Source organism: Schistocerca serialis, chromosome 8, assembly GCF_023864345.2.
Source record: "Schistocerca serialis cubense isolate TAMUIC-IGC-003099 chromosome 8, iqSchSeri2.2, whole genome shotgun sequence".
In the NCBI taxonomy this organism is placed as follows: domain Eukaryota; kingdom Metazoa; phylum Arthropoda; class Insecta; order Orthoptera; family Acrididae; genus Schistocerca; species Schistocerca serialis.
The window spans coordinates 559,374,040-559,386,045 of record NC_064645.1 but is presented as its reverse complement, the minus strand read 5'-3'; the positions used below and the strand labels follow the sequence as shown (position 1 = coordinate 559,386,045).

At 50.9% G+C, this 12,006-nt stretch overlaps 1 protein-coding gene across 1 annotated transcript in view; it reads left to right on the top strand.

Annotated features, from left to right (window-relative positions):
* The window catches only part of LOC126416074 (putative helicase MOV-10), a 341,495-nt gene that overhangs the window by 25,567 nt on the left and 303,922 nt on the right, over positions 1 to 12,006 (top strand). Inside the window, exon 2 of the mRNA XM_050083555.1 lies at positions 11,728 to 11,771. Coding sequence (XP_049939512.1) covers positions 11,745 to 11,771 — 27 coding nt within the window. The 5' untranslated portion in view covers positions 11,728 to 11,744. The remainder of the gene's footprint in view (positions 1 to 11,727; positions 11,772 to 12,006) is intronic.

Below are 12,006 nucleotides of genomic sequence, written 5' to 3'. Positions count from 1 at the left end.
TCTGTAGGAGGATTCTTACAATGCAGAAAGATATGACCCCAAAATGTTTCCTTCCCTGGCTGTGCCATGGGAGGAAAGTTGGACTGAGAGGGGGGGATGTGTGTATAAACCCCTCCCCCCCCCCCCCCCCAACCCCACATGCTTAGTTTGCGCTAGGACTGATGAGGATTCGTTTCTGGCCACAAAGTCACTATTCTTTGTTGAACACTTTGAAGATTTGAGGAAGTAGCAGCAATCTTTGAAAATGAAGTGCGGTTCAGTTGTAATTAAAATGGCATGTCCTGCACAAGCATGAGCACTGCTGCCTGTGACAAGCAGTAACATTCCTATAACTATCACCCTCCTCCTCCTAACACCCCCCCCCCCCCCCCTTCCTCCTCCATAAGTCTCGGTATGGTATGGTACAGGGTATCATCTTCCACCATGCAATTTTTTTAAAGACCGATGATTAGTTATACTCCAGTCTGGAGTGATGGCGTGTGCGTTTTGTCCATCATATTCAACCAGGACCAAAGGACAGTAGGGTTGCTACTGGGACATTCATCGTGACCTGAGAGGGTAACTTGTTGCCTGAAAAGGTCAAGGTGATTGTGATCGATGTGACGTGAAATGGTATGCACTCCTTCCGTGTGATACTTCAGATGTATGAGATTCAGACACTGCCTTAACGTTGTAACGCTAGCCCTCTCTGTTGGAATTGTAAATTTTGACATCTGTTGAACAGCATGCCACCTCCGCCCCCCCCTTCCCCCACTACCCACCACACACAGTCTGTATCAACTGTGAAATGTGCCATTCCCTCCTGTTCACCAGACTATACAGTCTCCCCACAAGAAAAGAAAATCTAAGAATACGAGCCTCTGGCGTATCAAGAGGCCAAGAAGAAATATGATGGTTTGCATCCCTGCACATATGACGGTGATGTATGTTACAGCTATGACATTCTCCTCTCTAGCAATAAGACCCTCACTGTTTGTGCCTTCGATGTCTGGCCCTCAGGGCCACTCAACTAAACCAGCTCCCTTGATGGTTGCGGGCCCCCTCCGACTGCTTCCTCCACACCCACTTTGAGAGGGCTCTACACCTGCTAGGTTTGTAAATCCCCAGATCCCATCTGGAGATGCAGTGCCCTCCTCCAGCATCTCTCACCAGGAAGGGGTCTCTCAAGACTCTCCTCTCCCAGATTTTTGCTGATGTGCAACCTGATACCAGCCAGTGGCTGGTCGTAGGACTTCTCAATCCTCCTGTGTCCCTGAAACTAAGGCAGAAAAGCCCTTGCAGACATAGAAATCATCTGTGGAGAAGACAGACAAATAGTAGTCCTCAAAGGAGGAGACTCCAGTGGCCCCCCATTCCACCAGACCCATACGTTCTGTGTCTTTATCCGAGGCAGAGTTTCTGGTGGCTCCTGTGCCACCAGATTCCCCCCCACTACCAGAACCCCCTGCGGGTTCGGGGGTTAGAATTGGCCCGCGGTATTCCTTCCTGTCGTAAGAGGCGACTAAAAGGAGTCTCAAACTTTTCGGCCTTAATGTGATGGTCCCCTAAGGGGTTTGACCACTAGACTTCAAAATTTTCTGTTAGTGCGTACCATTTGGGGAAGGACGCCTTACGTGGTGCATTCTATATCCATCTTGCCCTAAGATCTGGCACAACCGATATTGTCATGGAGTTGGCCTTACACCGAGCATCCAGCCACATCAGCTGCAGTGTTTTCCGGGTGGCATACATGCCCTCCATTATGCACTTCCATCTTCGCACTCATGACACATGGATATTTGACACCCGACATCCAGCACGGTAGCCAGTCCGTTGTGGTGGGGTCATCATGTACCCTCTTGGTGGTAGCCCCCTGACTACACAGGGATCGCACTGCTGATGCCTGAGCTGCTACCTCCCCATGTATGCTGAGGAGTAGATGCCTATCCCTCTGGGGCATCGGGACTCCTGGCAAAGGCCATCCTGCCAGGTGGTCTTTGCTGCAGCTGGGTGGCGCCCGTGGGGAGAGCCCCTGGTCGGAGTGGGTGGCATCAGGGCGGATGACCCGCAATGAAGCATGGTACATCATCTCTCGCTGGTGGGCCTCCACCAGCAGTCTCTAAGCGATCGAGGTCTAACCTCAACGGCAAACAATACAATCAAAGATCATTTCCCTCCCTAGCCACTCCATGGGAGGAACGCATGGCTAAAGACACCAGTGGAGATTATTCACCCCAGTACCTTGTCTGTACGCAGGTTGATGGTGAATCTTTTATGCCAACCAAGCCTCAGTTTTTTGTTGAGCATTTAGAAGACAAGTTCGGGGAGGTGGAGGGCTTGTCCAAAATGCGCTCTGGGTCAGTTCTCATCAAAACAGCTTCCTCTACCCAGTCACGGAGGTTGCTCACTTGTGACAAGTTGGGGGCTGTGTCAGTTAGCATCACGCCCCATAAGAGTCTCAGCATGGTCCAGGGTATTATATTCCACAGGGATCTTCTTCTGCAGTCCGACGATGAACTACGCGTCAACCTAGAACGCCGAGGTGTTCACTTCGTCCGGCGCGTCCGTCGGGGTCCGAGGGATAATCAGGTAGCCACCGGTGCCTTCATCTTGGCCTTTGAGGGTGATGTCTTACCCGAAAAGGTGAAGGTGATGGTTTACCGTTGTGATGTGAAACCATATATCCCTCCTCCGATGCGGTGTTTTAAATGCTGGAAGTTCGGGCACATGTCATCTCGCTGTACTTCCAGCATCAAGTGTCGGGATTGTGGACATCCTTCGCATCCCAATACTCCATGTGCCCCGCCTCCTATCTGTGTTAACTGCGGAGAACACCATTCCCCCTGCTCGCCGGACTGTAGGATATTCCAGAAAGAAAGGAGGATAATGGAATATAAGGCCCTGGACCGCCTGACCTACCCCGAGGCTAGGCGGAAATATGAGTGGCTCCATCCTGTGGCAATGACGTCGACCTACGCCGCTGCTGCAACGACGGTTCTCCCATCGTCACGAATCGGCTCTAAGATCGGTCAGAATCCACCAGCCCCCTTGCTTGTGGGGGGCACTTCACAACCTGTTGCTCCTGCTCCATCTACTTCAGGAGCAACACCCTCCCAACAATTGGGGACATCAGTTCTCCCTTCCCAGCCGGAGAAGCGTAAGACTTCTTCGGCTACTCTCGCAAGGAAGGGGTCCCTTGGGGACCTCCCTTCGCAAGTCCCGACCAGCGGCACAGCAGACACCCGCAAGTGGCTGAAACAACCACCAGTCCCTGGTCGTAGAGCCCCACGGTCGTCGTCCGTCCCTGAGACTGACCCTGTGAAGCCCTCCAAGCCTGAACCACCGAAGGCACAACGAGAGAAACAGAAATAGAAGCAGAAGAAAGTCCCCAAGAATACAGACATTGTGGTGGCACCCGTCCCACCGCTTCCTACAAGCTCTGCGTCTGAGGATGAGGTGGCGATTCTGGCATCCGCTGAGGACCTCGATTTCGCCAGTCCCTCAGACGCCATGGAAAGCACTAGCACAGGTGCTCAGTTGGAGGCAGCAGGTAACCCAGTGGCGTAATCTGCCCTCAAAGTCCCGTCACACCTTTCTCAGACATGGCCAATACCATCCTCCAGTGGAACTGTGGCGGTTTCTTCCACCATCTAGCTGAGCTCCGACAACTTATCAGCCTTCACCCTTTCTTCTGCATTGCTATTCAGGAAACTTGGTTTCCAGCAATGCGAACCCCCGCCCTCCGTGGCTATCGGGGTTATTATAAGAACCGGGCAGCTTATGAAAGGGTGTCTGGTGGCGTCTGCATATATATCCTTAACTCTCTTCACAGCGAGTCTGTACCTCTACAAACAGCTTTAGAGGCTGTCGCTGTTCGGGTGTGGACGCCACAGGCTGTTACCGTCTGCAGTCTTTACCTTCCACCGGATGGTGCTGTCGCGCAGCATGTCCTGGCGGCTCTGATAGCCCAATTGCCGCCACCTTTCTTTTATTGGGCGACTTCAACGCCCATCACCCTCTGTGGGGTGGGTCAGTGGCGACAGGTCGAGGCGCCGCCATTGAGCATTTATTAGCACAGCTTGATCTTTCGCTTTTAAATGATGGTTCCTCCACACACTTCAGCGTGGCGCATGGCACGTACTCCGCCATCGACCTCTCGATCTGCAGCCCTAGCCTCTTACCATCTGTCCAATGGAGAGTGCATGACGACCTGTGTGGTAGTGACCACTTTCCGATCTTTCTGTCCCTGCCACAGCGTCAGTCTTCTCTGCGCCCTTGCAGGTGGGCTATGAATAAGGCTGACTGGGACTTGTTTTCCTCCACTGCCGCTATTGAGCCTCTCTCTAGTGATGACATTGATGCAGTGGTTCAATCGGTCACCACCGGCATCGTTACTGCCGCCGAATCTGCCATTCCCCATTCTTCTGGGTCCCCTCGGCGGCGGACTGTGCCTTGGTGGTTGCCTGAGATCGCTGCAGCGATTAAAGATCGCCGGCGGGTGCTACAGTGTCACAAGCGACATCCCTGCATTGAACACTTCATCACCTTCAAACGGCTGCATGCGCGGGCCCGCCGCCTTATCCGCCAAAGCAAGCAGGAGTGCTGGGAGCGGTATGTGCCCACCATTGGCCTCCATGTCTCTCCATCGCAGGTCTGGGCCAAGATCCGATGCCTCTATGGCTGTCGGACCCCTGTCAGCGTCCCTGCGCTCTCACTGAATGGAGCAGTTTGTACAGACTCCGACGAAATTGCCAACAGCTTGGCAGAGCATTTTGCTCTTAGTTCCGCTTCTTCCAATTACCCACTGGCCTTTCGCTCCATTAAAGAGCGGATGGAACGTCGGAGCCTTTCGTTTCGCACCCACCACCCAGAATCTTACAATGTTCCATTCAGTGAGTGCGAATTTCGCAGTGCCCTAGCCGCTTGCTCTGATACCACTCCTGGGCCAGATGGCATCCACTGTCAGATGCTAAAACACCTTTCAGTGGACTGCCAGCGACGCCTCCTCGACCTTTACAACCGTCTTTGGGTCGAGGGGGAGTTTCCGTCGCAATGGCGAGAAAGTATTGTTATCCTCATTTTGAAACCTGGAAAGAACCCTCTGGAGGTGGACAGCTACCGTTCCATTAACCTCACCAACGTTCTTTGCAAGTTGCTTGAACGGATGGTGAGCCGGCGCTTGAATTGGATACTGGACTCTCGGGGCCTTCTGGCTCCGTCTGAGGGTGGGTTCTGTAAAGGCCGCTCTGCCACAGACAATCTGGTGAGCCTGCAGTCTGACATCCGTACTGCCTTTGCCCGCCGTCAGCACCTGGTCGCTGTCTTTTTCGAAATGAGGAAGGCGTACGATATGACATGGCGTCATCACATCCTTTCTACACTTCATGGATGGGGTCTTTGGGGCCCTCTGCCGATTTTTATCCGCAATTTTCTGTCGTATCGTACCTTCCGCATGCAAGTCGCGGCCTCATATAGTTTCTCCCACGTCCAGGAGAACGGTGTGCCACAGGGTTCTGTTTTAAGTGTCTGCCTGTTTTTAATAGCCATTAACGGGCTCGCTGCGGCTGTGGGAAATTCTGTCTCTGCTTCCCTGTATACTGACGACTTCTGCCTTTACTACAGCTCTATTGGCATTGCAGCTGCTGAACGTCAGCTACAGGGCGCAATCCGCAAGGTGCAGTCTTGGGCTGTAGCGCATGGTTTTCAGTTTTCGCCTGCCAAGACCCGCGTTATGCATTTCTGCCGGCGCCGAATGGTCCATCCTGAGCCGCGGCTTTCTCTTGACAACGAACTTCTTGCTGTGGTGGAGACCCACAGGTTTTTGGGTGTAGTTTTTGATGCCCGGTTGACTTGGCTGCCTCATATTCGGCAGCTTAAACAGGCGTGTTGGCGGCGTCTAAATGCTCTGCAATGCTTGAGCCACACCCACTTGGGCGCCGACGGATCTACCCTGTTATGGCTCTACCAGGCGTTAATCCAGTCTCGTCTGGATTATGGGAGCCTGGCTTATGGCTCAGCATCCCCATCTGCGTTGTGGGTGCTGGACCCAATCTTCCACAGCGGGATACACCTTGCCACTGGTGCCTTCCAGACCAGCCCTGTGGACAGCGTACTTGTGGAGGCTGGTGTCCCTCCACTGCGATTGAGGCGCCAACATTTACTGGCCGCTTACACTGCACATGTTTTTAGCTTGCCTGGGCATCCAAACTGTCGTCTCCTGTTCCCGCAATCAGTCGTCCATCTGCCAGAATGTCGGCCCCAGTCAGGTTGTACGATCGCGGTCCGCCCCAAAGAGCTTCTCTCCGGGCTTAGGGTTTTCACTGTTCCATCTCCTTTCCGGGCCACTTTGCGTACGCCCCCATGGTGTGTTCCTCGCCCTTGCCTTCGGCTCGACTTAGCACAGGGCCCGAAGGACTCAGTCCCTCCAGAGGCCTTCCGCCGCTGCTTTTATTCCATCCTGGCCACGTATCAGGGCTCTGGCGTTGTATACACTGACGGTTCGATGGTTGCTGGTCGTGTCGGTTATGCGCTAACTCTAGGGGACCATTCCGAACAACGTTCCTTGCCGGATGGCTCCAGCGTTTACACTGCTGAGCTGGTCACCATCTTTTGTACCCTAGAGTATATCCGCTCCTGCTCAGGTGAGTCCTTCATTATCTGTAGCGATTCCCTGAGCGGTTTACGAGCTCTCGACCAGTGTTTCCCTCAGTCTCGTCTGGTGATGGCTATCCATGAGTCCCTGCATACTCTTGCCCGTTGCGGCCGCTCTGTTGTCTTTGTGTGGACCCCCGGTCGTGTCGGTATCCCGGGCACTGAATGTGTGGACCGCCTGGCCAAACAGGCCACCAGTGGACCCACTCTAGACATTGGCCTTCCGGTGACTGATTTGAGGGCAGTCTTGCACCGCAAAGTTATCTCACTTTGGGACACTGAATGGCGCGGTCTGATTGCCCCTAATAAACTCCGTGCCGTCAAGGAGACGATGACTGTGTGGCACTCCTCCTTGCGAGTCTCTCGCAAGGAGTCTGTCGTCCTCTGTCGACTGCGCATTGGGCACACCCGGATGACCCACGGCCACTTATTGCGCTGTGAGGACCCCCCTCTCTGTCGCTGTGGCTCGGCATTGACAGTGGTCCACATTTTGTTGGACTGTCCACTTTTATCTACACTCCTGGAAATGGAAAAAAGAACACATTGACACCGGTGTGTCAGACCCACCATACTTGCTCCGGACACTGCGAGAGGGCTGTACAAGCAATGATCACACGCACGGCACAGCGGACACACCAGGAACCGCGGTGTTGGCCGTCGAATGGCGCTAGCTGCGCAGCATTTGTGCACCGCCGCCGTCAGTGTCAGCCAGTTTGCCGTGGCATACGGAGCTCCATCGCAGTCTTTAGCACTGGTAGCATGCCGCGATAGCGTGGACGTGAACCGTATGTGCAGTTGACGGACTTTGAGCGAGGGCATATAGTGGGCATGCGGGAGGCCGGGTTGCTCAACACGTGGGGCGTGAGGTCTCCACAGTACATCGATGTTGTCGCCAGTGGTTGGCGGAAGGTGCACGTGCCCGTCGACCTGGGACCGGACCGCAGCGACGCACGGATGCACGCCAAGACCGTAGGATCCTACGCAGTGCTGTAGGGGACCGCACCGCCACTTCCCAGCAAATTAGGGACACTGTTGCTCCTGGGGTATCGGCGAGGACCATTCGCAACCGTCTCCATGAAGCTGGGCTACGGTCCCGCACACCGTTAGGCCGTCTTCCGCTCACGCCCCAACATCGTGCAGCCCGCCTCCAGTGGTGTCACGACAGGCGTGAATGGAGGGACGAATGGAGACGTGTCGTCTTCAGCGATGAGAGTCGCTTCTGCCTTGGTGCCAATGATGGTCGTATGCGTGTTTGGCGCCTTGCAGGTGAGCGCCACAATCAGGACTGCATACGACCGAGGCACACAGGGCCAACACCCGGCATCATGGTGTGGGGAGCGATCTCCGACACTGGCCGTACACCACTGGTGATCGTCGAGGGGACACTGAATAGTGCACGGTACATCCAAACCGTCATCGTACCCATCGTTCTACCATTCCTAGACCGGCAAGGGAACTTGCTGTTCCAACAGGACAATGCACGTCCGCATGTATCCTGTGCCACCCAACGTGCTCTAGAAGGTGTAAGTCAACTACCCTGGCCGGCAAGATCTCCGGATCTGTCCCCCATTGAGCATGTTTGGGACTGGATGAAGCGTCGTCTCACGCGGTCTGCACGTCCAGCACGAACGCTGGTCCAACTGAGGCGCCAGGTGGAAATGGCATGGCAAGCCATTCCACAGGACTACATCCAGCATCTCTACGATCGTCTCCATGGGAGAATAGCAGCCTGCATTGCTGCGAAAGGTGGATATACACTGTACTAGTGCCGACATTGTGCATGCTCTGTTGCCTGTGTCTATGTGCCTGTGGTTCTGTCAGTGTGATCATGTGATGTATCTGACCCCAGGAATGTGTCAATAAAGTTTCCCCTTCCTGGGACAATGAATTCACGGTGTTCTTATTTCAATTTCCAGGAGTGTATCTGTGCTCAGGCAGACGTTTGCACTGCCTGACACGCTCTCTGCCCTTTTAATAGGTGACTCTGCCATGGTGGACTTAGTTTTGCGTTTTACTCGGGCAGGGGGTTTTTATCGTTTAATCTGAGTGTTTCTGTTTTTTAGTGTTGATTCTGGCTTTTGGCCTCCGATTTTAAACTGAGTTTTTAATGTGTTCTTGGTGGTTGGCTTTTCATCTTTTTTTTCTCTATGGTCGGCCAACCACCGTCACACTCTGTGTGCTTTTAATTTGTTTTGTCTGTTCTTTGTCTGAGTTTTTCTTGTCCTGTCTCGTCTGTTGTCTCTATTTTCCGTATTTTACTCGGTGTGGGTGTTTTTAAGTTTTGGAACAAGGGACCGATGACCGTTGCAGTCTGGTCCCTTTAATCCCACAAACCAACCAACCCACTACCAGATTCAGAACCAATGTATATTGATAGTGTATCCTTGCAACTGATGGCAGCAGATGATCTGGGGAGTGACTTGCTTCCAAGGTCTCTTCGCACCCCAGCAGAAAACCAGTAGCGTGATTCTCCAGTGGAAGTGTGGCAGTTTTTTCCACCACCTAGCAGAGTTTTTACCTCCCTTATGCATTTCCTTTTCTTTCAGTGCTGTCCTCCGGGAAACGTGTTTCTAAGCAATGTCTCCCCCCCCCCCCCCCCCACCCCACCCACCCACCCACCTCCCTGCCCTCGTGGCTATCAGAGCTGTTTTAAGAATTGTGCTATGAAAGAGCATTGGGAAGAGTTTGCACATGCTTTCTTAACTCTGTCTACAGCAAACATGTCTCTCGATAAGTCTTTGAAGGCTGTGGCTCGTATGAGGACATTTCTGGATTTTACTGTTTGTTGTTTGTAATGTGTATCTCCCTCCTGAAGGTGAAATGCCATCACCCTTAGCGCTCCACCACATGGAGGAATTGATTCGGCTTTTTAGAGCACAGCCACAGCCTTTCTATCAACAGCCCACTTGGTGATCACCTATTCCTCAGGATTTTCCAGTTGGATGATAGGACATAGGTCTTGTCTTCTGTGTTCCTCCTCTCTGAGGACTCTTCCCAGTGTGATGCATATAGGATGGAGGGACTGTTGACTTTGTAGTTTGGCCTCTTTTACCTCATTAATCCAGCCCAGTAACATTCTCCAATTGTCAAAAAGCTCTTCCATTGTATTGCCACAGGGTATAGTGTGATTCATCAGTCCAGGTCACTCATTTCCAATAACCTACTGTCCAGTGGCATTGCTCTCGACACAACCTCAAGTGTTGTTTAGCATTGAGTATAGAAATATGCGGTTTATGAGGAGCTGCTCAACCAGTGTATCCCCATTCTTTTTAACTCCCTTTTCACAGTCATTGTGTTAACTTGGCTGCTGGTAGTACTTTCAAATTCATGACGACTCCTTCCACTGATTTCATGCGTGTTTGTGTGCTTTTTTTCTTACCTTTCTTGTGCTGCAGTTTTGCTGTCAGACTACATTTTTTCTCAAACTTATTCTCTAGGACAGATTTGCTGCTGACAACTCATCTCAGTTGTAAGATGAAAATTGTGGTTTTCCCACTTTGTTCCCTTCATTGTACACCATAAATTTCAGTTAACTTATGTTCAGTTCCCCCATCTTGGTTTGACCTCCAGCTTTCCAAATTTTTTTTTACAGACTGTACAGGCTCTACGAGGAAATTCGTTGGGTGTCTGTACGGCGGGTATGCCCGACCACTCGAGGATCGCACTGTCGATGCTAAACTGTAATCTCCCAGCACTTGCCTGTCATTTTGGGGATCTGGGCACTGCCCTTCAAGCCAGGTGGCCTTTGTCCTAAGCGGGTGGCGCCCAAGGTGAGAGCTCTCATTCGGAGTAGATGGCATTGTGGTGGATATTTGCGGTCATGAAATGACTTAAGTTATCAGTTAGTGGCTGCAAGCCCCCAGCAATCTCTTCAAACAGATCATAATTCAGTGCAGGTTGATAAGGCCAAGAAACTTTTCCTACTTGGCCACACTGTTGGAGGAAAACAAAACTGAGTGACTTGCAGACTCTCTCCTTGGTTCCTGTTTTGCACTCCAACAGGAGGGGTGTCCTTTTCTCTGTACTAAGCCAATGTTATTTGTGGGAATATTGAAAATGTGTTTGGTGAACTCTTTTTCCTCAGTAAATTATGAAGTGCACCCTTCTTAATTAGATGGCAAATCCTACCCAGTCTCGAGCATTACTCTCTAGTAAACAACTTGATGGTGTACCTGTTTTACTGTAACACAACATAAGAGCCTAAACATGCAGCAAGGTTTATTTATTCACTGGGGCTGAATACTGCATACAGATGGAAAAACTATGTAAACACTTGAAGAATTTAGGGATCCACTTTCTATATCAAGTACCTGTACATCATGGTCCACTAGGTGACAAGGTTGGCACAAGTGTGTTCATGCTCCCTTTTGGGAGTGCCTTGCTTCCAGAGGTGATCATACGCGTGGTTGTGCTGTGGTGTGAAGCCTTAAGTCCTGCCCCGAAGCATTAGGCCATCCCCACCCGCACACCTTGCTAGGTAGCCAAGCAGTGGTAAGATATCGGATTGTGGTTCGAGAGTAAATTGCTTCAAATCCTGGTTTGGCTGTACAGACAGAGATATTCCATGATTTCCCGAAATCACTAAGGCAGATGTTGGGATGGTTCCTTTCAAGGAGCACAGCCAATTTCCTTCCCAATATAAGCTTGTGCTTCATCTCTAATGACCTCATCAGCAGTATGTTAAAACCTAATCTTCCTTCCATCTCTCTTACCCAACACAACACAACACTGCCTGCTTCTCTGCCCCTCAAAGTTAGGCACAGTACTTATTCAGTTATCTGAATAATGTTCTGAGAAGGGCTGTGATAACCTCACTGTAGAGAGCCCTCTTCTATTAGTCATTTCACACAGTTACGTCATAGGCATCTCTCACCAGTTGTTCTCTTTTTGACAACCTGCTTTGTTTTGTCGATTTGATTGATGTCGATTAATTGGGAGCCATTGTCAAATTTTTCTAAATCGAGGATTGTATTGCACACCAAATTATATAAAATCCCAGATATTGTTCTAACAATTTAGTTTTTATGAGAAAAAGCAATATTGAAAGAAAATCATTTGTCTGTTAGCACCTTATAAATTATCTTATTTCTGTTTCAGGTTTTTAATTGACCAGAATGTCTGCTGCCACCAGAAATAGAAATGTAAGTGTACATTATACTGCATGGCTTTAAATGTACTTTATTGTGTACATGGTATGTGCCATTTTTTTACTTAAAGTAGAAATTATAAATATCTGTGGCAAATTGGTTATTGTTGACCTCATTGGATTGTGAAAACACTATTCACAGACAGCAATTTTTACTGCTGCAGTACCAAAGGGAAATAGAATAGGAATTAATAGTGGAACATTAAAATGTGGGACAGATCAAACCAACA